Here is a 27284-nt window from a genome sequence, read left to right as displayed (position 1 = left end):
TGCTTGCTAGAGAAAACTTTATGCAGAAAAAAAGGCAAACTGTGCAGACTAAGTTGGACGTAATGTACAACCATTCCTGCTGTCACCGCAAGATGAACCTAAACTTTCCATATGTTATGCATCTAGTAAACCATCCTCAGAATGCTTTGTTGCATTTCCTGAATTTCAAAAAAAATTTTACCAATGGTGTAGCCTCCCCTGCTTCCTCTAATGAATCTTTCAGTTAATAGAACAACAGCAGCAGTAGCTTTGAAGAGTTGCTCTTTTTCCGTGTTTTCAGTTGATTATTTTACTGGTAAGTGCACATTTGCACTGTGCACTATTCATTACAGTAATGTATACAGTCATTTTATGTAATTCATACATTGTATTATTTCACTATAATCAAAGAGTAAAACTAGTTTAAAAATATTACACCTACACATTTTAGCATTCAGGCATATTAATTGTTATCTCTTATAGGTTATATAGTGATTTCCAACTTACAATCCTTTCAACTTATAATGGGATCGCCACAAGAGACCCCATCACAAGTTGAGGATTCACTGTAATCAATCATATTTCATGCCTTATTATAGACAGTTGCTTGGCTTTGGAATACATTACATTAGCATTGATCTTGCAGTCATATTACCAGCATTTTTTGCATTATTTACATCCAGTATCTGCTTTAATGCTGCTTTTTATTTTCTCAGCATTATTTCTAATATTTCATACCCCCCCACCCCCCCAAATTAACACCACTACTGTGAAGAAGGCCAAAATTGCATCGTGACAGTTGTTTCTTCAACAAACAAACAAAAAAAAAAAAACATAATGGAGTAATACTATTTATTGAAGGCCATATATTTCAGTCTGAATATTACAAACCAACATCGGTGGTGACAGATTACTGTCACCTACTGATGATGACCTGTAATTAATTACAAAGTAGAATGCAAACAATGGATTGATTTTTAAAAAAAAAAGTAAGAGCCATGTGATGTTATACATTAAACAGTGCAATGTATAACTGAGGAAATATTGCAATATTGATAATTCATTAGCTATTAAAAAAATGATAGTGCGATAATTTTTTTTGGAATAAGAACAGCAAATTAAGTGTATAACACACAGCATAAATTTATTCTGCAAGTTTATAAAGAAATCATTAAAATGCATATGATAATTTTAATAAAAATGTTATACAGGAAATATAAAAAGTTTTTATAGCAAATATCTTAACAGACGTAATGAATAATGCAAATTTCATTAAATAACTAAGCTTATTTGCATACTAGGTAAATGGGTAAAAAATTACTCAGCGTTATAAATATCTAAATGTATACCATATCCATATGTCACACATCACTGTTAAACTGTTAATATATGTGCCAGTACACTGTACCATTGCATGCCCCCTCCCTCCCCCCCCCCCCCCCAAAAAAAAAAAAAACTTCAAATGCATCTACCTCTATTTTTTCACCTAGTTCTACCTTAGCATCCTTACAATTGATAAGTCTTCCTGGGATATATACTCTGCTGAAATTGATCACTTATTTCAGCAATTTTTGAAGCATGCAGCACACCTACCTTCTACATTCACCAAGGAATATCCTTGGTCATTTTTCATTTTATTTGCCACATAGTGATAAAATTCTTTTGGATTTCTCTTTGCTTCTAAGGATTACTGCTTTTCATACCCTGATTTTTCTTCCCTCTCCCCCCCCTTCCATGATTGTCACTTTCCTAGCCTACTTTTTTATAATGCTCCTGTGTCTTGTCATTACTTTTCCTAGTATCGAATCCACAACATTTTATTTTCATGCAGCTCTAGCTTCTTTTTGCTCATTCAGTTAATTTCCATGTAATTTATTGAAACATTATGTACCTTCTTTCAGACATCTTTGGAAAACTGTTGATTTTCTACTGTGCAGTTTTTTATTTCAAGGCACTGCTTCAAGTTTCCTTCTTATATATCATACTCATGTGTCTTAGTTCCACTTATCTCCCTTTTTATTCAAAGATCTGACATGATTTGCAACCTTCTAGGTTAAAATTACATGGTGCCCTTTCGAATTTGAGGCAATATAGATGTCCGGATATTATTAGTCAGTATTTTTTGCACATAAGTTCCATCACATGCTGCTTAAAGTAGTTATCCCTTATTAACTAAATTTTTCTCCCTTATCTTGCATGTTCTCTTCAGTTTATATCTCTTGTTAAAATCACACATAACACTACTGCTATTTTTATCTGTAAAGTTTTATCTCACAGTCCTGTTATTCTGTTTTGTAGTAGCAGTATGCAAATGTTTATTTTATCCTGTTAACCTTTATTCTATATAAAACAACCTCAAACTTACTTACTGTTACTCATACTACCACTATCATTCAGGCTCTCTCCCCTAGTTAGTTTTAGTTCCCCTGCAATCTTTATCTTGCCTTTCATCCCTGAATGTGCTGTATCCATCATGTTCTATTTCTGTAAGAATATCTTCTACTATTAGCTAGTTCTCACTAATGCAAATAACTTTTTAACCAGGGAAGGGGCGGTCGAGGAACAGGGGAAATCCCCTATGAATAAATAAAAACCAGGGAACTAGCCCATTTCATTTATTAATGCTAAACGTTCATTATCTTTATTCTTAATGATTCTTTCTGGTATTAGTATTCATAAATGATAACAAACTGCCAGGCCAATGCATATCCAATCAGTTCTTAAAACTTGACTGTTCAAATTCCTCAGCTAAATTCCTTATCTCACCACTGTTGCAGTGATTGCTGCTTTTTTTGCAAAACTTGTCCCAGCATTTTCATTCATCCCTTTCATGGTATCGTTTTCACTCTTACTTTTGCTGTCATAACATCTTATTCTCTTACCTTAGTGTCAGTGTACAATCTCTCATGCAACTCTTTTTTGATACCTAATTTCCCTGGTTACTTATGATATTTGCTCTTTCACTGAATAACAGTTTCTCCAAGCACATGACACATCCATTGAAGCATAATCTATCTTATAAGTACAAATTCCTTCTGCTCATCTGGGCATTTAATCATTGGCAATCACAGCTTTGTCTCAGCTCACTTGTATCATATCTTAGTAATACACTCACAATATTAACTCTTTCAACTCTTCTTTTTTGCCTCATTCGACAAATTTTTGTCATTATGTTGCGCTTTTTTTTTTATTTTGTCTCCACTCCTTCCATATTATCAATGGCACTACCTTTCTCTCTCTCAAGCTCTTACCGACACATTTCTGTGCCTGTTATCTTTAGCATCCAAAATGCTTTCAAACCACAAACCATTCATCCCAGCAACACATTTCACTTATGTTGAGTGCTTTAGATCACCTGAGCACCATCATTCTTTTATGCATTGATGCTTTATGTAGCATATAGCCTGTCATATCATGTATTATACAAAGCTTTTCAAAATATTACAATTACATGGGATGAATGGAACATTATACAGAGCAATACATAGTCTATATTTAAGTTGTCAGTTAGCAATTAGATTGAATGAAATACAGGAAGGTGGTTTGATGTAAAATCAGGGGTAAAACAAGGATGTACATTATTATTATCTGAGACCTCGATTATTATCGAGGGAGGCTGTAAATTACCCAACCCAGCTATCATACCTTCCCTTAAATTCATTTACACTAGATGCACTCACTACCCCTAAGGGCAAATTATTCCACTCACTCACTGCTCTCTGAGAGAAAAACCTAGCTCTTACCCCTTTCTTGACTGAGAACAACCTTACCTTCCATGGATGCCCCCATGTTCTCTCCCCGCCTTCCATATAACGAAAAATTTCATCATTTGAATTGTTATGACACCCATTCAAAAGTTTATAGACCTCTATCATATCACCCCTCTTTCTCCTGTTAACCAGAATCCACAATCCACATACTTGCAATCTGTCCTCATAATCTAAATCCCATAATCCGGATATAATCTTTGTAACTCTTTTTTGCACCCTTTCCACAGCTTTGTTATCCCACATTGTCTCTGCTCTTATTCATCATCTATATGGATCACACTATGAAAGAAAGTGGCCTGATATTAGAATTGAAAATGTCATGCTTAGCTCTTTTCTTTATGCAGATGATGTACTCCTAAACACATGTAGTGGAAGTCTCTAGGATTCTCTAACTAAATTGAATAACAGCTGTAACAAATTTGGCATGAAAATCCGCAATAAAAAAGACCAAAACTCTGAAAATAGGCAGGCGTATAGAAAACTTCAGCTGCATTCTGAATGAAGATTCTATAGAATAAGTAAAATATTTCAGTTATTTAGGCACAGTTTTAGTGAAGATGGTTGGTTAAATCTGGAAATAGACAACACAATAAGCAAAATTGGTATGGTGGATAACCTGCTGAATAAACTTATATGGAATTAGCCAAAACACCAAACTAGCAGTATACAAGACAGTGTTCAAGCCAATTTTAAGTTATGTATCTGAGAGTTGAGTTAGAAATAATAAAGCACTTGATCAGAGACTAGAGACCACAGATATGATGGTTCTGATAAAAATTAGAGGAGTGAACTGATGGCATCAATGGCAGAATCATAAGTACCTTGACATTATTAGTATTCAAGAATGTGTCAGCAGAACTAATCTAAGGTGATATGGCCACTTAAATAGTTGACGAAAGATTAGCAAAACAAGTGTTTGATGCCAAGATGGCAGGAAAGAAACCTAGAGGAAGACCCAAGGTCTAGGTGGATTGATTCAGTTAGAAGTGGCTTAGAAGTATGAAATGTTAGATATGACAATATTGGAGTGCTCACAAGTAATAGACTGATTTGGAGGAAAATTGTTAATAGGAGATTAATAAAAATGTAAACTTAATCATGTAGAGCTGTCATATGTATCCTGGGATACATATCCGGAAATTAATGATATATGGAGTGAAAAATTCGTAAGGTTTTAGTTTTGTTCAATAAATATTTCTTCACATTTAGTAATGCAGTTGTACATGTTAGTATTATTGTAACTGCTGTGTGGTTAAGCAATAGCCATACAAAGGAAACTTAACTGTATTTTAGTAATAAACTTGTTTATCGTATGTTGTAATCCTTAGAGATTTACATAGAAATAATGTTGCATGTATATTATTATTATGTGTATAGTAGCATTCTTAACTCATGCATTATTGCTGTAGTAATAGCGGTCATGTTGTCACCAGAGTTTAACTCTGAATCACTGTGATGGGCATGTGCATTAGTAGTGAGTTTTTTAGAACAGCTGTCAACAGCAGCAGATAATCAAGAAAGAAAGGCAAGAGAGCTGGAAAGGATGAAAAACTACTGAGTTAAGTTCTGTGATCTCAGAAAAGTTTTATATGCATCTTTATCTATTCTTTGATGAGGGTGAACTTAAGATTGAAGGAAAGATAGTAGAATGTATCAAACCTTCGTGTATTAGTGAGAATGTTACTTAATGAAAAAGTGATATATGATCCAAGGAGCAGTGAAGTTCTTTTTATTGGAAGTGCATTTCGAACTGCTCAGTTAAATGTATTGCTATTGTCTGAACAATTACTCTTCATGTCTACTTCAGCAAAATGAAGGAAAGATGTGTTAAGGAAACTTTCTTAGAAGAAGACATGCAACCATATTATTCAAGTGAGATCTTTAACTTTTATTGTCTCCTATTTAATTTGAGAGATAATACTTGAATGAATGAATAAAAGCAGTGAAATAAAGAAGTAAATAAAACAAAGAAAGATAAAGACGAAGTTCACATATAGTCAAGTGTGATACTATAGGACTTTCGGCTGAATGTTATGTAACATTCAAGTTGTTTTGAATAGCATCCGATGTTATCCTTCAGAAATGAATATTAACTGAGAGTCATAGCGAGAGATGTTTTCTTTGAGCTCATTATCTAATTCTATGAGGGCTGCCCAATAAGTAATAAGACTAATTTTACTGTCACGAAACCACTCATCACAATATTAATTTCTGTGGAATAAAGAAATGTTGCTGTCTGTATTAATGTGCCAGTGTGTCACATGACTAAACGCATGCTTGTTTCGGTGCGCCTACGAGCTGCGACAGTCATCAAAATGGAAGCATCCTTGGAACAGCGTTATGCAATTAAATTTTGTGTGTGTTTGCAAAAATCGGCATCGGACACTTTTAACATGATATGCTAAGCTTTCCACGATGAAGCAATGTTGAGGGCAAGTGTTTTTTGCTGGCATAAAACTTTTAAGGAAGGAAGGCAAAATGTGGAAGATCTTGAACGTGAGGGAAGACCTTCAACGTCCATCACAGAGACAATGATCAACACAGCAATGATTATCATCAAGGAGGATCGCAGAATTACAGTACGCCAGCTGCATGTTGTCCTGAATATTTCTGTGGGAAGTGTTCACTCGATCATGGCTGAACATTTGGGACTGAAACGTGTTTGTGCCTGATGGATTCCCAAACTCTTGACACTGGAGCAAATGCAGCATCGAGTGGATGTGTGCACAGAATGGAAGGAAAGACTGGAACAAGAAGGCGACAACATCTTAAAATGCATCATTACAGCAGATGAAGCTTGGTTGTATCACTATGACCCTACAATGAAACAACAAAGCAGTGAATGGAATCATCTGTTTTCGCCTACCTCCAAGAAAGCAAAAACTGTAAAATCGGCTGATAAAGTTATGACCATAATGTTTTTTGACTACGAAGGCATTGTTTACCAACATGCTGTAGAACCTGGGAATACTGTAAACGGCTCATGCTATGAGGATATTTTACAGACAATGGTATAGCACGTCAAAAGGAAGCATCCATTGCTGAAGAATGGCTTCTTATTGCACCACAATAATGCAAGGCCACATATTGCTGGTTGTGTAGTGGACATTTTGCAGAAGAACAACATAGATATCCTACTACACCCTCCATACAGTCCTGATCTCGCACCATGCGATTTCTGGCTGTTTCCTCAGCTCAAGAAACCACTAGGAGGCCACTATTTCGAAAGCAACAAAGCATGTGTAAAAGCTGCAGAGGCGGTGTTGAAAGAACTCTCAAAAAACGGACTTTCACATGTGTTTAAGAAGTGGATGCAATGTTGGGACAAATGCATCGCGTCTCACAGTAGTTACTTCGAAAAAAGACCATGTAAATGATGACGATTAAAGGTAATCTGTTTTCTGTATAAATATAGTCTTATAACTTATTGAACAGCCTCCGTAGAATGGCCACATGCTGTATTTAATTAGAATTTAAGACTTAGATATATATAGAATATTGGAATTTACTATTTGTATTTTTATAGAAAGTATGAATGTCAGGTCTCCTTAGAGAGAGATAGAAATTACTTAATGTATAGAATTGAATTTATTGTATATATTTGTTTACTGTAAATATTTAAATTTTTATATACCAGAGATTTTTTCCTTTGGAAAAACACATGCTGATTTTGAAGTCAGTGCACCATCATGAGTACAAATCTGAAAAATTCTAACCAGAAAAAACCACTAAACAGAAAAAATCATATATAAATATTGTTATTTTACTTTCCATGACTGACTATAATAGGCGTGGATAGGCTTATGTGTTCATCAGACATGTGGTAAAAGATTTCACGGTATGATATGAACACAGATGGATAAGAAAATAACTATTTATTAACTTAGAAGCTAATAAATAGTTATTTTCTTATCCATCTGTGTTCATATCATACCGTGAAATCTATTACAACATGACTATAATAGGTTGGATATTTATAGAGAAAGGTGGAGAATAACATAACTTGTGAGTGGATAATTGTAACATAAATGGCACAGTCTATTGACAGTTTAACCTATAGTGCAGTCGACAGGATAACAGGTTTACTAAGGAATGGTCATGTTGATTAACATGTTCACATTTTATAATAATGTTGTGGTTGAGTTAGAGGAACAGATACACTATTGATACTTTTGACAGGATTTAACATGGAAGGCTGTATAAGGTGGAGGATATGGGATTGGATAACAATTATTACTTTAGATAAGAGAGTGGCTGACTGACAGATATCAAAAAGTGGTATATGGGATGTAGATCTGCAAGATTTATGGTGACCACTGGTGTACCCTAGGGATCATTCCTTGGTTGATTGTTATTAGATACCTCTGGAAAGTTTAGCTGTTAGAATGCAGATTACATTAAGGCAAATATTGCAACTTTTTTTTTCCCCGTTTGATTCTGTGTAAGGTATCTAAGTATGGTCAAACATGGTCTGCTAGACCTGATTGACCATACTTGTGACAGTGGATGTATTTTTTGTGTTTTTCTAGGCAGATGTTAGCAGATCTCTCAGTCTGACCATAATATGATAATTTGCAAGAACAAGGAACCTTGTAAATACCTGGAATAGAGAGGGGAGCAAACATATCTTTGGAGAGCATGGAAGGGAAGCCAACTTCAAATGAGGTTTAAAAGCAGTGCTGAGGTTATATTTCTTCAATGTCTGGCTGTTTTTTCTGAAGTGCCCTGGATATAGGAAATAATAATAATGGCATTCTTCTGTAGACGATGATGAGGCCGAATGAACTCTTTCCACTTCCATCTGTCCCAGGAGAGTCTGAACAATTCTGTCCAGCTTGGTGTCGCTTGTGATTTGGTTTTCAGGTCCTCTTTTATTTTGTCTATCCACCTAATTCTGGGCCGTCCTTTGGATCTTTTACCTTCCATCATTGTATTCAGGGCTTTAGATGGTAGTCTTTCTGTTCCCATGGCCAAACCATTGCAGTCTTCTTTCTTGGATTTTGTATATTCGTGTTTATCCAGCCGATCCAGCAGAGATACTCCAAGTAATCTTCTTAGCCAACCCATTTCGGTAACTAATAATTTTTTCTCTTCAGCCTTTTTGAGATTCCAGCATTCACTTCCATAGAGAAGTATTGGGAGGACCATTGTTTCATAGATTCTTACTTTTGTTACTTGTTTGATGTCTCTTGCCTTCCATATTTTAGTAAGTCGTCCAAAAGTTTGGGATGCTTGACTGATTCATCTGTTTATATCTTTTATAATTTCACCATTGTACTCAATAACTCCTCCAAGGTAGGTGAAATTTTCTACCTACTCTAGATTCTTACTATCAATTTCAATTTTCAGATTGGTGCTTCTTTTTCCTATTTGCATAATTTTTGTTTTGTCTATATTTATGTTTAATCCAGATTTTATACACTCCTTTATTTTATCAGAAATTCACTGTAGATTTTCTTCTGTGCTTGCAAGTAATGCAATGTCGTCTGCAAATTTTAAATTTGTCACATTTTTCCCATATATTTTGATTCCGGAGTCTTCATTGTTTAAGGCCTTATTGGTTGCTTCTTCCAGTGTAAGATTGAACAGATCTGGTGACAGATTGCATCCCTGTCTTACTCCGCTCTCTGTGTGGAACCAGTTGGTTAAGGTGTCCTCCATTTGTACTGTACTTTCAGATTTCTCATGCAGATTCTTTATTATTCTTATGGTTTTATTGGGAATTCCAAATTCTTCCATAGTTCTCTCCTACAGATTGAATCAAATGCCTGGTGAAAGTCTATGAAATTTATGTAGCAACTTTGGTTGTGCTCCAGTATCTTTTCTATTAGCTGTCTTAAGGTGAATAGTTGATCAATTGTGCTTCGCCCTGGTCTGAAACCTGCTTGTTCCTCTCCTAGTGCCAGTTCTATATATGGTTTAATTTGTTTTTGGAGTACTTTCGTAAAAACCTTACTTGGAATACTGAGGAGGCTAACGCCTCTGTAATTATTGCATTCTGTTTTATCTCCTTTTTTATATATAGGAGTTATGACTGATTTGGTCCAATCAGTAGGCACTGCTTTGTTTTTGTAGATCCTTTCAAATAATGTTTTTAATGGTTCCAAAAGTTGTTTCTTTCCTGCTTTTAAGAATTCTGCATGTATTTGATCAATGCCAGGTGCTTTGATAGTTTTGAGTTTTTCTATGCTGTGTGCTATTATTTCTTTGGTAAAGATATTTGTTTCCTCTTCCATTTCAGTGGCTGGAATCATAATATATCCTGGGAGCTGTTTTTATTATATAAATCTTTGAAGTATTCTTCCCATCTGGCCATTCCTTTTGTTTTACTTTCAATTAGGTTGTCCCTCTTTGTTTTTTATCATTATAATTTTTGTTGTCCGTGTCTTACTAATTTGGTCTATTTGTTTATATAATCCATGAAGGTTATTTTCTTTTGATAGCTTTTCTGCCATTTTGCATTTTTCTTCTAACCAGTTATTCTTGTCTCTTTTAACTAGTTTTCTAATTTCTCTGGTTAATATATTATATAATGGCATTACTGTAATCATTATGTTGAGGAGGTGGAATGACAGATAATTTGTAGATTTTTTTTGGCATTGTAACCATTGGACAGGAAAGTTTTGCTGTAAGGGAAGCTTGGGTGGAACAGAGGTTGGAGGCTCTGTTGACAAGAGTTTTGATGACCTCATATTGCTGAGAAAAAGGATGGTGGGAAAGTTTATGTATGTATCTACCTGTGCAGATTTGTTTATATAGAAATTTTGGGCTATGACCAACATGGGAGTGTCCCATGTTGGTCATAGCCCAGGCTAAGATCAACAGTTAACAGAGCAGTTATGCTGTAGCTTACTACAGTGTATAGTGTAGCTTGTGTCCCAGCATATGTGTGTGTGTGTAATTCCTGATGATCTTGATGAAATAGAAATAAAGGTTAAAATGTTGTGCTATTTTTTTCTTCATTTTAAGTAAAGCAATTTCTGTAACATGGGAGTCTTCATTATTTCTATGCAATGAAAAGATGATTAAGTCCAACAACTATGCCCCTGTCCACAAGCTTATTATTTCATCTAGACCTATAATATTAACTAATATTGAAATGCCGGCTTTCTTGCCTATTTTTGTTATGCATTCTATTCTTGACATATATATTTTTTTCATTAGATGCACCAAATGAAGTTCCTGGAACAAAACCTGAATCTAATCTCTCTCGAAGCAAGTCTATTAATAGACAAAGGTTAACTGCCTTCACCACTGCAATTGAGTCTATTCAGGCAGAGGTAGATGCTGTAGATCAAGATCAGGATGTTCCGTAAGTCTTGAAATATTACATAAGTTTTGTGTATAAAATTTGATGTGGAAACAGAATCAACATATACTATCATAACTAAATGACATGAGGTACTTGATTATACAAATAAATTACAGTTGTCCCTTGAAGAACGCGGGGTTTAAACTGTGCGGTTCCACTTATATGCATTTTTTTTTTTTTTTTTTTGAGATCTGCAACAATTCAAAAAATTCGCAGGCAAACTGCGTAGCCTAGAAATATCGAAAAAATTAAGAAAAAGTTAGGTATGTCACAAATGCATAAAATATATGTTGGCACTAGCCTATTTTATCATTTACTACCATAAATTATATACAAATCTATTATAAAAAGTTAAAAATTTATCAAAACCCATGCACACAAACAGTTACAGACCGTACGTGGTCGTTTGCAGTTGAGAGGATTGCAAACAATGTAAAGATGTAGTATTAAATCATAACTGCATAAAATTAACTATTATTTATTAGGCAAATTAATTAATTAGCATAAAAAATTGTATAATGATTCATTCATTAGTGTAATAGGCTAGACTACCGCGAAGAAGTCGTATCGATTGCACCCCTTCTTCTCCTTATATGTATATTAGGCCCTAGTGGCATGTTATGCTTGTATTAGGTATGGCCTATTATGATTTGCAACTTTACTAATAGTCAGTAGTAGACTATTAGTAAAGTTTTTGGAGAGTTAAAAATTATACGTGGATTATCGAACAATGTGGGGTGGGGAGGGGTCAGCGCCCTAACCCCTGCATTGTTCAAGGGTTAACTGTACATAAGAACACAAGTAAAGTATGTAATCCAGAACACTATATTTTGTAATGAGTATTGCATCATTAGAGGTGAACACACAACAATTGAACACAACTATTACATAAAATAACAAATTGGAAAAAAACAAGCACCAATACATTCTTTTCACTGCTCTAATACTAGCAATTAGATATGATTGCTGGTGTCTTAATTTGAACATCAGTAAAATGAAGCATAAGGCTTGCTAGGTACGTGTATTAAGTAAAAAGAAACTTACACACACAAACAACATTGATATATGCACATGACAAGAAATGGGTGCAGTTTTAGACAAGTCAATATTTTGATCAAACATGTGGAAGCTATTGTATGGGCACTTAATCCAATGCACTTTGAAATTACAGGCAATGCTGAGATGTGCAGATGGCATTCAGAGAAAATATAGTGAATGAATGCACATTTTAACAGTGGTTCAAAAACTTAGAGGAGTTCTTCCACATATAACAGACAAACTTCAGACTTGATACTTTTTTTTTTCCCCATTGCATTTCCATTTTTGGCTCATTATTGTAATGAAAAAATTTTAATGGTAATCCTATTAAATGAGAGGTTGTTGAATTATACATTAGTATCATGAGCAGAAGGTTAATGTGTAACATAAAATAAAATAACTGATGTACAGCAAAACAAATGATCATATCACTGGGTATCACACATACATACATACACACTGGGTGTGTGTGTATGTATGTATGTGTGGCATATAGCTGATATTATCTATAAGCTGATGATTATGACAACTTGGAGCAGTGCCATGGCATAAGAAACTGCAGGAAATGAATGTCATTAGTCCATGGGAAGCAGTCAAGGATTGTTTGGGCAAGGCAGTATCACGAGAAGAAACCGATTAGCGATTAAGTGGATGACTAGCAATATAAAGCAGGAACTGGAGGGGCGTGAAAGGAATGAACAGCAAGGTGATCAGCATTCCTGTGAGTAATATAAAGCACAAGCAAAAAGGGTCACTAGTATGATAAGGAAGGCTAAAATCAGATTTTGAGAGAAAATTAGCTAAGCAGGCCAAAGTAAACCCAAAAGAGTTTTTTCACTATGTAGCAAATAAGAGGAAGAATGATTATGGAAAGATAACTTTACTCAGTTTTGATGGTAGGAAAGTGACAGAAGAAATAATTCAGTTACTATGTGATCAGCATTAATTATAAAAATTATGGAAATAACTACTATGTTAAAGTAAAACTTCAGTTTAATATAAACCAAAATAATCACTCGACATTTCGACCTTCACATTAAGTTAATCATTTGGAGTATATACATAGAAACAAGTCACATTACAATCTACATGGTATGCTAAAGTTACATTAATTATAATAATAATGATATGAATTAGTGTTGATGTAGTAGTTTTAACAGTCAACCAAATTAATGTAACTTTAGCATAATGTACCATGTAGATTGTAGCGTAGCTTGTTTCTTGGTATATATATGTGTATAACCCAGATGTGATGACCTTAATGTGAAGGGCGAATGTCGAGTGATTATTTTGGTTTACGTTAAACTGAAGTTTTACTTTAATACAGTAGTTGTTTCTGTAATTTTTATAATGAGTTCAGTTACTAAATTATCACTTTGCAATGGTATATCATTCCAGGTGGTAACTTTCTAATTACTGAGGTTGATGTGAGCATTGAGGTAGATGACTTGGAAGTTCTCAGTATATTAAAAAATATCAATGTGAATACATCAGCTGGCCTGGATGGTATGTCTGCTCTTGTGCTATGAGAATATGGCAGTGTCATCTCTGGATTGGTTGTTAAACTATTGGAAAAGTTGGTTAAGAGTAAAATTCAGGAATGAGTGGATAGGAATACAGTACTCTATAGGGTTAGCATGGCTTTGTAAAAGGTAGGTCCTACCTCAGTAATTTATTCACAAAGGTGACAACACCAGAAGGAAATGGCTACACCATGATACTGCTAGACTTTGCAAAGGCATTTGACAGAATACAGCATGGAAAACTATTATATAAGTTGGAGCAAATGGGAATGGATATGAGACTGTTTTGGCTGATAGACAGATATCAGAGGATGTATGGTGGAGTGAAATCAAGGGTGACTAATGGAGTGCTCAGGACTCTGTACTAGGACCACTACTGTTTAATTTCTACATTAATAATATAGCAGAAGATTTGAAGTGGTATATTTAGTTGTTTGCTGATGATACAAAACTTGGGAGGGCAATAGTTGGTAAAGGTAGTGTAGTTATCTTATAGGATGATTTAAATAAATTGGCACTGTGAGCAAAGGATGGTGGTTGTCAATTCAGTGTTGTTAAATGTCAGGTAGTGCACTTTGGGATGAAAAGATTACACACTTTGTATCATATTGATGGTACTAGTTTACAGGAGATTGATGAGGTTAGGGATCTAGGAGTGACGGTGGATAGAGAATTGAAATTCAGAGGGTATATTGCAAGAGTTGGCAAAATAGCTTACAGGGTTACTTGGATGTTAAAGAATACATTGACAAGTAAAGATTGTAAGGTTATCCTTTTTTATAAAGCTATGGTTCAACTACATGTTGACTACTGTGTACAGATTTACTCATCCATGTTTCTTGGGGGATTGGAAGTGTTGGAGAGGATTAGAGATGAGTGACCAAGCTGGTGACAGGTCTGTGGAATATTTCCTATGAGGATAGATTGAGGGCGTGTGGGTTGCAGAGTTTAGCTGACAGTCAGAGGAAAGGGGATGTGATAGAAACTTGTAAGTTACTAAAGGGATTCTATAAGATTGACACAGAAGAAATTTTTCAATAAGTGGCACAGGGGAAGAACAAGGGGGGGGGGTCACATTTGGAAGTTGTCTAAGAATGTGGTTAGTAAGTGTGTGCATACTAGATTCTTTACTTGGAGAGCGGTAAATGAGTGGAATGGATTACCAGAGGTGGTTGTGAGCACCCCAACAGTGAATAGATTTAAGGAAATGTATGATAGGCATTGCGTTAATGGATAAAGTGGGTCACCTGCAATCAGTCTTTTGACTCCATGGAGTACACATATAAATAATAATAAATGATAATATATAAAAACAAATTTGAATAATATTATTAATTTATCCAAATTAATAAATTGGATAAATTAATACTGGCAAAAAACAAAAAATGTAACATGATTTAATAAATCAGTGGCTAGTTTCATGCAACAATTGATACAATAAAACACAAGTATGGAGAGATATTAACATGGAGATTTCTAAATAACAAACTATCATTTTTTAATTCATTCAACAAGCAACAGATGTTAATGCAGGAACAAGATATCATTATATGATATAACATTTTGTCTCATAGCCTAATTCATTCACATGTAGATCTCTTATGTATGCTTCCCAGAGATCATTTAATATCAGGCCTTTGTATTTATTACACTTGGTCAGATATCATAACATCTCACTAGCCTCTTTATATTTGCATACATAATTATTAAATTCTGTGTATTGTATTTTTGTAATTTGCCAATTGACGATGGTTTTCGATGGTAGTGTGAAGAGCCAATCTGGATTTATGCACTCATTTTTTCTCCACATCTCTGATATGTTCTTTTTGACAGATTTCTCCAGAACGTCCTGTCTGTCCAGTGTAACAAACACCACAGTTGCAATAGATTTTATAAACTCCTAGTCTCGATAGGTTGATGTGGCTGTTTAGGCTATCTTAACATTGTGGAGATTTTTTTGTAGCGGTCTAAAGGTAACTTTAACAGTGTATATAATATAAAATAATTATAATTTTGAATATGGATAAAGTGGGTCTGAATCAGTATGCCAATGTTCTTGTTATAGGGTTAAAAAAAAAAAAAAAAAAAAAACTTTCTTTATAGTCATCTGCTTGTTGTCTTGTAGCCTCTAATGGTGTATTCAATACATTATTAATAGTTTTGATGTTGTAACCCATTGTTTTTGAAGAATATTAAAACAATCGTTCTGACAATATGAGTACAGCATCATTCAGTTGGGCAGTTGCAAAAGCTATTCCAAGAAAAAACTTTATTGTAGATTTCACTTTGCTTTATGAAGTCTATGCGTCTTGCTTTCTATTTAAGCATATATTTCATATATCAGTGAGAGCCAGAATTCTCATTGATATATGAAAGTTTGATACGTTGTATTGTCCTTCAACATTAACATTACTGTTTTCTTTGGAGAGCAGATAAAGAGCCCTATAAAACATTTCTGAGATCATAGAATTCAGGTTACACTTTTCTCCTTTCCAGTTTTCTCCTGGCTCTCTTCTCTAGACTAGTCAGCATTTCATTTCCTGTCACCAGGAAATGAAATGCTAACTTGGTAACATGTAAAAAAAAAATATTTTACCATGTTACAAAATTTAAATCTCATTTATGAAACCTATACTCAATATATATATTATGCAAGATGCTACCGAAAAGTTCAGAGAATTTGAATAGCTCATGCAAATTGGTTGTAGTACAGCCTTCCACTGCTATAAAGAACAAGCAGTACCCTTTGTGAATCAGTATGCCAACAGCTGGCAAACTGAGAGGCTGTGTTTTTATAACAGCTTGTTTTAGTGGTGTGCTGATTTTCTTCTCCAACTGGAATGGCAGATTATAAGGAGCAAAGAATCTGCATCAAATTTTGCTTCAACCTGAAGAAACGTGCTGCAGAAACCCACTAAATGCTTTAGGAAGCATTGGGGGGGGGGGGGCATTTGATGCAAACATCCAGAGAAGTGGAAGGAACAATGACTGAGCCCATACATTTCTTGTTGTTCGACAGTTCTTGGCTTCCAAAAACACAAGTCATTCCCCACCTTCCATCTGTTCTCCTGACCTCACCCCTCTTACTTTTTCCTGTTTCCCCAATATGAAATGCCATTTGAAAGGATATCAGTTTGGCATAATTGAGGAGATCCAGGCAGAATTGTAGGAGGTACTAAATACAGTCACACTTGAGGACTTTGAGAGATGCATGGAATCAGAGAAAAGCCACTGGGATCATTGTATACATGCCCAAGGGGAGGGGGGGGGAGTTCTTCAAAGGAGACAGTGTAAACTTGGAGTTAGGGTAAGTAATTTTTTTAAAGTTGAATTCCAGAAAGGAATGGCAGAAAATAGAACTGAATTGGACTCGTGAGAAACCCATAGTAATGATAAAGCTGAAATGCATTTTTGTGTTTAGAAAAGTGGGTGTTGCTTGGCAGATTGTATATGGAAAATAATATCTTTATCATCAAATTCCTGCCATGTACCCTCAAGGGGTGTACAGGATATGATAGTACTACATGAAAAAAATTACATCATTACTAACTTCCTATCTACAATTTTCCTCCAAATCAGTCTGCTACTTGTCAAAACTCCAACATTATCAGATCTCATATTTCTATTGTCTAAGGCACTTTGTACTGTATCAATCCACCTATATCTTGGTCTTCCTCTGTGTCGTTTTGCTGCCCACCTAGCAGAGAACACTTGTTTTGCTAATCTTTCTTCGCCCATTCTGTTTAAGTGACCTTAACACCTGAGATTATCTCTACTAACGCATTCCTGGATGCTGACAATGTCAGGTTCTTTCCTAATATCCTCGTTTTTAATATGATATTGCCATTGATGCCATCTGTTCACGCCTATAATCTTTCTCAGGACTCTCATATCTGCAGTCTCTAGTCTTTGGTCAAGTGTTTTACTTCTGACCCAGCTCTCAGATCCATAAGTTAAAACTGGTTTGAACACTGTCTTGTATACAGCTAATTTCGGATTCTGACTAATTTATCTCTTATTCCATACGAATTTATTCAGTTGACTTTCTACCACCAGCTTTGTCAATTCTGTTGTCTATTTCTATATTTAATTTACCATCTTCACTAAAAATCATGCCTAAGTAGCTGAAATGGTTTACTTATTCCACAGGTTCCCCGTACACAACACAGTTGACATTTTCAACAATTCTACCTATTTTCCTTGTCTTTGTCTTTTTAATGCTGACCTTTATACCATATCTATTACAACAGTTATTCAATTTAGTCAAGGAATCTTGCGAACTTGTAGCGGATTTATTCAGAAGTATAACATCGTCCGCATAAAGCAAAGAGCTGACATGAACATCTCCAATTTTGATATCATGTTTATTACCACTTTCCTTCATAATGTGATCCATATAGATAATGAATAACAGAGGGGATAATGTACTTCCTTCAATTCTAACTGCTGACTTACAACTCAAATAAAGACCAAGTATTGCTTGATATAATGTCCCATTGACACCATATAACTGTAGCGTTTTGAATAGCTTCTATCTTGGCACCTTGTCATATGCCTTTTCCAAATCGACAAAACTTAAATACAGATCTTTGTTATATTCCCATGCTTTCTCGACTGTTTGTCGTAAAGTGAAGATCTAATCCTGACAGCCTCTATTTGGCCTGAATCCAGCTTGTTCTTCACCAAGCTTTTCTTCCACAATTCTTCTCAACCGTTTCTCAAGTATACTTGCATAGATCTTGCCAGGAACACTCTGTAGGGAAATACCTCTGTAATTCTCAGTTTTATTTCCCTTTTTATATATTGGTACTATAAGAGCCTATTCCAATCATCGGGAATGGAATTCATCCCTCTGTCCAATCTTTCTGAACTATGCAGTGCAGCCACTGTAAGACTTATACCACCATACTACAGCATTTCTGATCAAATATCATCTACTCCTGCTGCCTTTCCACATTTCAAGCCTTTGATGGCTTTTTCTACTTCAAGTATGGATATGTATTCCTGACTGCATGCCTGGTCAGTGTTTTTTACCACTGTGCTGGCATCACTGCTTGTTTCATTTAGCAGTTTTTCAAAGTAATTACTCCATACTTCAAGGATATCTTTTTCTCCCGTTTTCATGTCACCTTTATCATCTCTAATTCCTTTTACAGCACTCTTTCCTTCATTCCTAAGCTTCTTCAACAATCTCCAGAATATTTTGCCACCTTCTTGATATTTATTTTCTATATTCTTGCCAAAGTCCTCCCATGACTTTTGTTTAGATAATTTTACACAGTGTTTAGCATTCTTGCATTTGTCTCTGTATTCTCTAAGAGCACAAGCTGACTTATTTGCCAGGAACTTTTGATATTCTTTCTACTTTTCCTTCACTGCCAATTTAACTTCCTGTGTCCACCATGGAGTTCTAATTTTTCTATCCTTGCAGACAACTTCACCACATGCCTCTCTAGCTGAATCAGTCAGGGCTTTCTTTTGCTTACCACTGAATCTCCAAGGTTTGATTTCTGTTCTCAAACTCTTTCATTTTTTCTTCAATAAGCTTTGTGTATTTTAGTCTATAGTTCACATCTGAGAGTTGCTCAACTTTTATTCGCTTTAAAACTTTCTTACATGTTCTTCTTTTCAGTATGAAATTCAGTTTTATCCTGCTCAAGACTAAATTGTGATCACTTTCAATTTCAAATCCTCTCTACACTCTGGTGTTCTGTACCAGGGAGAAAACATCACTATCAACAATAACATAGTCAATGAGACTTTCTTATTCCTTGCCTGTTCTCTCCATGTGAATTTGTGCACATTTTTATGTTGGAACATGGTGTTAGTAATAACCAGTGCATGTCCTGAGCAGAAATCCAACATGTATTTGCCATTATTATTAGCTTTGCTCTTTTCTCCAAATTTTCCCAAAATATTTTTGTATGTCTGACAATCATTTCCTACTCTGCTATTTAGATCCCCAACAAGAACCAACTTTTCCTTTTTCATTGTGTTAGTTGCTTTTTCTAAAGCCTCAGAAAATTCTTCCACTTCTACCTTAGTAGAACCTTCTGTGGGACCATAGGCACAAATAAGTCTCATTGTCCAGTTCCTCATTCTCATATTTGCCCACATCACCCTACTTGAGACTAACTGCCATTCAAGAAGATTAGCCTCATATTTTGTGTTGAATACTATGGCTACTCCTTCTTTTCCTTGATTGTCATTGCCTAAATATAACATTTTGTATTTATTGCTCAGAAAGATCTCACCAGTTTTTGTCTTTTTTGTTTCAGTCACCCCTATTATGTCAATCTGGTACTTATCTAATTCCTCAGCTAGCTCCATTTCTTTGCCATTCAGGCTTCTTATGTTGATAGTACCGATCTTTACCTCTGGTGATGTTGAGTTGGGGTGTGTTTTCAGATTTATTCCAGTAGCTGACTTTTCGCTGTTCGCTCTGGTTCCATGGCGAAAACAATGGGGGCCTTGTTTAACCAGGCGACGCACCAGCCGGCATGAAATTTTGTCGTCTTGTACCATCATTTGTTATTTTGGTTTAACCAATAAGAATTCAATTCGATCGGCTAAATCCCAAATTGCCAGCCCATCCTCTTAAGTTCAGTATCCAAGTAGATACCCAACAGGGTGCACCATGTGAAGGTGAAGATTGGACATTAGGTCAGAAGCACTGGTCGGTTCTCCGCATTCCTTTAAAGGCTATGTGGAGGTCTCCTCTCAATTATACAGCTTTGATCATTGAAGGTTAAATGCAAGATCATGTATGTCTGTCATGAAGATATGGAAAGTTTTTGAAAGTTTATCTTTTTCTATATATAATTTATTTCTGTTTGCTTGACTCTTCTTGGTTATTCTTTAAAGGTTAAGTTGTCACTTGCAGGGAATGATTTCTGCAAATATACAGAGGAATTTTATCAAGTTCCTCTCCAAATTGTAGAGGAACTTTGTGAAATTCTAGTGTATGTAGCAGTTTCTCATTATTACTACTACTACTCAGACTCCTCCTCCTACCAGAACAGTGGTAGCAAGATTATTTGCTAACTGATCTGGAACTACCATAAAACATTACTATGAGATTCAGTATGATATACTATATACTACTTACTAGCTAATCTGTAAAATAATTTTAAAGCTGTAATAATCTTGGGGTGGTGAGATGTTGAGTGTCTTCATGATATCTGGGCATAACTCTGTAAACATTACTTTTATAACATGCTGGAAGATATGGGGAAAAATTAAACTTGGAAAATGCTCTGGTATATAGTCTATAATTGGCTACTTAATAAGCAAAGTGATGGTATTATACCAGGCAATGAAACTTACCAATTGCCTGGTGGTGACTAGTTCCACGAAGGCTTCACCTTTCCTCTGTGAGATGTGATAATTCTTTAAAGGTTATTCTTGGGGTTAATTCATGTGGCCATCAGTCATCTTGGATGACTAATGGACTGATGATTGATAGTTGAGGGTATTGGATTTGATCATCTCATCAGAGGATGTCCTTATAAATAGGGTGTCAAATCACCCTCTAGTTGGTGAGAGTTACCATAAAGTGATTTCCTGAGTGGTTGCCAGTAGTGTGAGGACCTTCGTGATGAAAGGGTATATGTGGAACTAGAAGCCTGGTGACATCCCCCATTCCCAAGGTTATTCTACAAAATGACCACATGATAACTTGATAGTCAAACTAGAGCAGATGGGGTTTTATATGAGACTAGTGCATTGAATTGGAGATTGGCTGTCTGATAAGTATCAGCAAGTTGTATATGGGGGAGCAATATCCCGGGAGAGGAAAGTCACTAGTGCTGTGTGCCTCTATTTTTTGACCATTGTGGTTTAACCTGTATGCTAATGATATTGGCAAAGATTTGGATGGGGATATTCAGTTGTGTGCAGAAGATGCAAAGTTGGGATGAACTATGAGGAGTAGAGCAGATGTTGTGACCTTACAAAAAGACTTGAATAGATTGAGTGAATGGGCACATGAGTGGGGATGCCAGTACAGCATGGCAAAATGTAAGATTTTATAATGTGGGAAACAAAGATGGGATGTGGAATTTATGCTTGATGGGGATATATTGTTGGAGGTGGAAGAAATAGATCTTGGAGTGATGGTGGATAAGGCTCTAAAATTTAGAGGACACATTGCCAAAATTGTGAGGAGAACACAATAAATTCTGGGAATGATGCAGAGGACAGTGACTTGTAGAAGTAAAGAGATTTTTGTTCCATCGTATAAGGCCTTGATTAGGCCATACATTGACTACTGTGCACAGATTTGATTTTTCAAAAGGATGAAGAGATGTTGGAAAGGATCCAGAGGTGACTAAGGTAGTTTCTGATCTCTGGAATGTTGAATATGGGGAAAGGTCATTCCTAGAAGCTGTATAAGGAGGGGAGCAGCGAGTGTGAGAAGCAGGTTTTTTGCATGCAGAGTTGTGAATGTTTGGAATGCTTTGCCTGAAGGTATTGTCTGCAAAGAATTTGAATGTGTTTAAGGCGTGATATGATGAGCTGTGTTTATGACAAAGGGACCTCCTAGATGAGCCTTTGACTGCATGAAATCTTAGGATAATAATTATAATAATCTGCAAACATGCAAGACATATGTAGGGTGCATGCCCATTGCATGAATTACAATCACTCTCACATATACACTTACACATGATTCATTATTTTTATGTTGAACTTATTATAGGGCATCGTGAAATGATGTGCCCTCTAATAAGATTATAGGGCAAATCATTTAGATTTTTTCGCTGGGTGTCATCCCCTTCCTGTCACGCCATAATAAAAAAACAAATATAAATTCGTTGTTTTAAAGTTTGTCCTTTAAAATTACTCAATTGGGTATCTATTTTCAGAACTTGAATAATCTGCAGTTTATTAATTTTTATTGATTTTCAGAATGATAAGTTCTAGTTTCTAATTTGAAACATTCAAAAAGATTCTAAAAAAAAAAATGCTTTAACGTTACATCATTCTGAACCAGGTGTGATCAACCCATGACCCACAGATGCTTCAGAACCAGCCTGCCAGTGTTGAAATTCAAAATTTTAGCAATAAGTTTTAAATATATTTTTACAGATAAAATCAGTATTAGGTATTGATTTAATTGTTTAGTTATCAAGGGGGTAAAAAAAGTGAAACAAAAAGCATGATGCAAGTAATGTTTAACAAATAAATATTGTTTCATATCACTAGTGGGAAAAGTGTGTTTCATCGTATTCTTAACTTGAAACTTTTCAACCCATATTGCAAAAATGCATGAAATAAAGAAAAGCAAGGTGACTCAGAACATTGTTTATTTAAAGATAAATGCAAGTGACAAGATTTTTGTATCTCGTTTCATGGAAAACTTAAGTTTTTAATATGCAGAGATACAATGGCAGTTATGAAGCCTCTGGTCCCAAGTCTTTTTCCTCATCAATTTCTTGATATGTACCCTGAAGAGGTTTAAATGCTACTGTTACATGATTAAATTTACATTATTGTTGTAGTTCCTCACTAATCTATCAACAATTTTCCTCGAAATTAATCTATTACTTGTCAGACTCCAGTACTGTTGTGTTTAAAATTTCAGTCATCTGGGCATCAAACACCTGTTCTGCCAACTTTTCCTTTCCCATTGTTATGTTAAGTGACCATTCCACATTCTTGAATGTTAATAATGTCAAGTTCCTTCCTAATATCTTCATTTTGAAAATGATTCTAGCATTGATGCCATCTGTTTATCTCTCTTATTCCAATAATTTATTCAACTGACTCTCCTCCATACCAGCTTTGCTTATTCTCTTGTCCATTTCCATATTTAATTTGCTATCCTCACTAAAAAGTATGTCTAAATAGCTGAAAGATTTTACTTGTTCTCCATTGAGAATGCAGCTGAAGTTTTCTACCTTCCTGCCTGTTCTAATAGTCAATCTTTTTATTGCTGATTTTCATGCCAAATTTGTTACATCTCTTATGCAGTTTAGTTACAGAACTATGGAGACTTGCACTAGATGTGTTTTGGAGTAAACATTGCATAAAGCGAAGAGTTAAGTTTGATACCTTCGATTCCAATATCAGGTTTAATTCAACTTTCTTTCATAATGCACATCCTTGTCTTACCCCTGATTTTACATCAAACCATCTTCCTGTATTTACTTCAATTTTAACTGCTAACGTAACTTAAAAAGACTGTGTATTGCTCGCATAATGTCCCTTTATCCCAGCTTTTATAAACTTTTTCCCTGTTCTTCTTATGTTCCCACAATTTCTCAGCCATTTGTCATAAATTAAAATCTTTACTTCCTGATCTCTCCTTTCAGAGAACTCTGAAAAAATAAACTGCTATAGTTCCTTATTCAAAGTAGTATCTGAAAAGATAAAAAAAAAAGTACTCATTAAATACCAGTTTCAAACTTTCAGTAAACCAATATTAAAAGTAGCTTCCCTTATTTGTTAAGCACAAGATGAAATTCGACTATTATCAGTGTATATATAGAATACATATGTAAACTTCCATATTTTGAACAGTTTGACATATCAGCAGCTAAAAAGAGAGAAGAACTACACCAGAATTATATAGTTATGAACCAGCATGTGGATTAGCAAATCATGTACTTGATACGCTATGTGCAGTTTCTGATAGAGAATGACTATTACTTTAAAAAACAATGGTTCAAAAAGTGGCAAGATTGTGAGAATCTTTTTTTTCCATGTTATTTTATTTTATTTTATTTTTTCCCTTTTAACAGTGCCTCACATGCTAATAGGCAAAATATTGAATAAAATTATTCAATTTTTTACTTCTGTGTTTGGGAATAACCATTAACTTTCTTTGGTATCCATGTTTAACCTAAATGATGTACATCATTATCTGCAGAAATCCAAACCTAATTTCCTGGTTTTTTTTTTTTTTTTTTTTTTTTTTAACCAAAATTCAAATTACTTTCGCATCCTCAGCATCTTAACTCTCTAAACTTATTCTGTATGATTCATTCTGGCATAAAGGTAGGTTACCTGTGCTTTTGTGTGATCTAATATTCCTCGAGAGAATATATCTAATCTTAATTTTTCCATTTTTGACCTTCTATGGCCATAATCAGACAAGGAAACCTTAAGGTTTCCTTGTCTGATTATGTATCATTCATCTGCTGTCTTTACCCCTCCACCAGTTGTGATCAAAATCATTGGCCTCTTTGATTTCTTGCAATCTAACTATCCTAACAATAAAGTCATCTTCCTTAGGGACTTTAATTTTGCACAACTCCAGCTGGTTTCCTTTTTCCAATTCCACTGACCATACTGGTAGAGAAGCTGAGGTATATTCCTTGAGCCTCGACCTAAAACAACTTCATCTCCCAACTAGAATTTTTGATGATCCTCTTAACTCATCTAACATTTTGGATCTTTTCTTAACCAGTTCTCCTTTCAGGTTCACTGTTGAGATGACTGTTCCTTTTGATAATTCAGATCATTGTCATCCAAGTTTCTTCTTTAATGGAATGTCCTCTCCTCATCCCTTCACAACTTTGTCCTTAGATGTTACAACAGTGCCAAATAGGAAGATTTCTGAAACTTGTACTCCTTTCTCGTCAGACTTCTATTTCCATGTTCATAACCAGTCTCACAAGTATCTGGCAATTTGCTAGATACTTGCTGTGATCTTGTTACAGAAGTTATTAAATATAAAAATATTTGTCGTCTGTGCCAGTGGCAACATACCTTCTGCTCCCTCATAGACTATTGAGCACTTTTGTTTTTTGAGAGAAAGAAAGCTCCCTCTATGAAGGAGCTCTCTTTCTCTCTATGAGGTAGCTCTCTTTCTCTCCTGCACACTATTACCATGTGTGCAGGAGAGAAAGAGATCTCTTTGCACACGTGGTAATAGTGCAGCATTATCTAAAGACAACATGGACTTCTCATGCATAGATGACAGAAAAATCACCTCCTCCTTACTTGAAACATTGCATCTCATGTCTACTGTGGGCTTCTACCAGAAAGCCATCAGAAGAATTTTGAACAATGGATATACCCAAAAAAAAAGTTTCCGATCCTGATGTAATCCCACCATTTGTTCTCAAAAAATGTGCTCCTGAACTAACACCTAAGTATAACATAGCATCTCTACTATGTTATCTACTATCTCAATAAACTCAGCTGACAATAATCCTATAGCACACAGAAGCAAGCCATATGCACCCACTTCCAAAAAAAAAAAAAAGGCAGAAGGTGGTAGTCAGTGTCTACTTTCAGACTATCACCCTATTACTCTCACCTCGGTGTTGTGTGAAGTAATGGAGATCATCATCAACAGTCAGCTTCTTCAACACCAGGAGAACTATCAACTAATATTTGACCACTAGTGTGGATTTTGCCAGTCAGGATCCACATCAGATCTTCTCACCTATATCATCCACCTCTAACACATGCCATGGAAAGGTTTGGAGAAACCTATGCTTTTGTACTTGATATATCCAGGGTATTTGAAAGGAATTAACATCAAGGGCTTTATCAGCAAATTACCATCTTATAACCTTCCTTCTTGCCTCTGTAATTGAATTGTCAGTTTTCTCTTGGGTTGTTCACTGTGTGTAATGGTAGAGGGTGTTCCCTCTTAAGATTTTCCAACTAATGCAGGTATTCCTCAGAACTGTTATTTCACCCACCCACCATCTTCCTCATATACATAAATGACCTCTCTATCTCACTGACTTCAAATGCCATCTATAGTTTTGCTGATAACACTCTTCACTCATCCTACTCACATGACAAACCTTACAGTACTCAAATATTTCAAGCTTCATGATCATCTACACTCTAAACACTAATCTCCACACCATCCTTAAATGGGCAGAAAACAATCTTGACATCTTCAGTGCTTTCAAAACATGACTTTTTTTTTACTTTTTTGAAAAAACACCTTAATTCTTCTCTAATAGTCAAGACCAAATTGCTTTTCTCAGACTGGTTATGCCTAGCCTATTGTAACATAATCACATCACTTCGATATCATCCTCAGTTTCTAAAAAACTTGGAATTCTTTTTTGCTCAAGACATTACTTTTAATGCGCTCACATTTGGGGTACTGTACCCAAAATACCTCTAAAAATTCTTGATGCTGTTCAGAAGAGAGTAGTTTGGTTGATTGATGATCCCTCTCCTGCCCACCCACATGACACTCTTTAGCTCCTGTCATAGATGGGCAGTTTCTGCATTGTCTCTTTTACAGATATTTTCATGTGCTCTGTTCAGCAGAACTACCATTAATCATGCCCCCAGTTCTGTTAAATCTATAGGAACATGAACAACAACAGCTGCCTAACACTGAACTGCTGACTCATTGAATATTACTCCCATTCATCTTTCATTCCATCTGTAAGTTTTGTGGAACAGCCTTCTTCCATAAAGTATTTCCCAATGAGTCCAACTTACATTTCTTCAAAGAGATTTTCAGCAGATTACTCTTCTCTTGATAGCAGCCCATGTATAGCATATATTTGCTTTAGGCATTGCTGCCTCTCACAGTGGAAGTGATATTTAAAGGGAAAGAAAAATAAAAGAGGATATGTTAAATAACAATAAAGAGCAAAACATTTAAGTGACATTTACCATTGCACATGCTACCTGAGTCTTGGTCACAGCTGCATGAGAAAGAGACTATCATTTTTG

At 35.3% G+C, this 27284-nt stretch overlaps 1 protein-coding gene across 1 annotated transcript in view; it reads left to right on the top strand.

Annotated features, from left to right (window-relative positions):
• The window catches only part of LOC150098880 (phosphatidylinositol 4-phosphate 5-kinase type-1 alpha-like), a 322543-nt gene that overhangs the window by 159308 nt on the left and 135951 nt on the right, over positions 1–27284 (top strand). The window contains exon 11 of the mRNA XM_090405835.1: positions 10914–11061. Within this exon, the coding sequence (XP_090261961.1) occupies positions 10914–11061 (148 nt within the window). The remainder of the gene's footprint in view (positions 1–10913; positions 11062–27284) is intronic.

Source organism: Typopeltis vanoorti, chromosome 15 (genome assembly GCF_054136105.1).
Source record: "Typopeltis vanoorti isolate ZY-2024b chromosome 15, IOZ_Tvanoo_1.0, whole genome shotgun sequence".
Taxonomy (NCBI): domain Eukaryota; kingdom Metazoa; phylum Arthropoda; class Arachnida; order Uropygi; family Thelyphonidae; genus Typopeltis; species Typopeltis vanoorti.
This window is presented reverse-complemented; position numbering and strand designations above follow the sequence as displayed.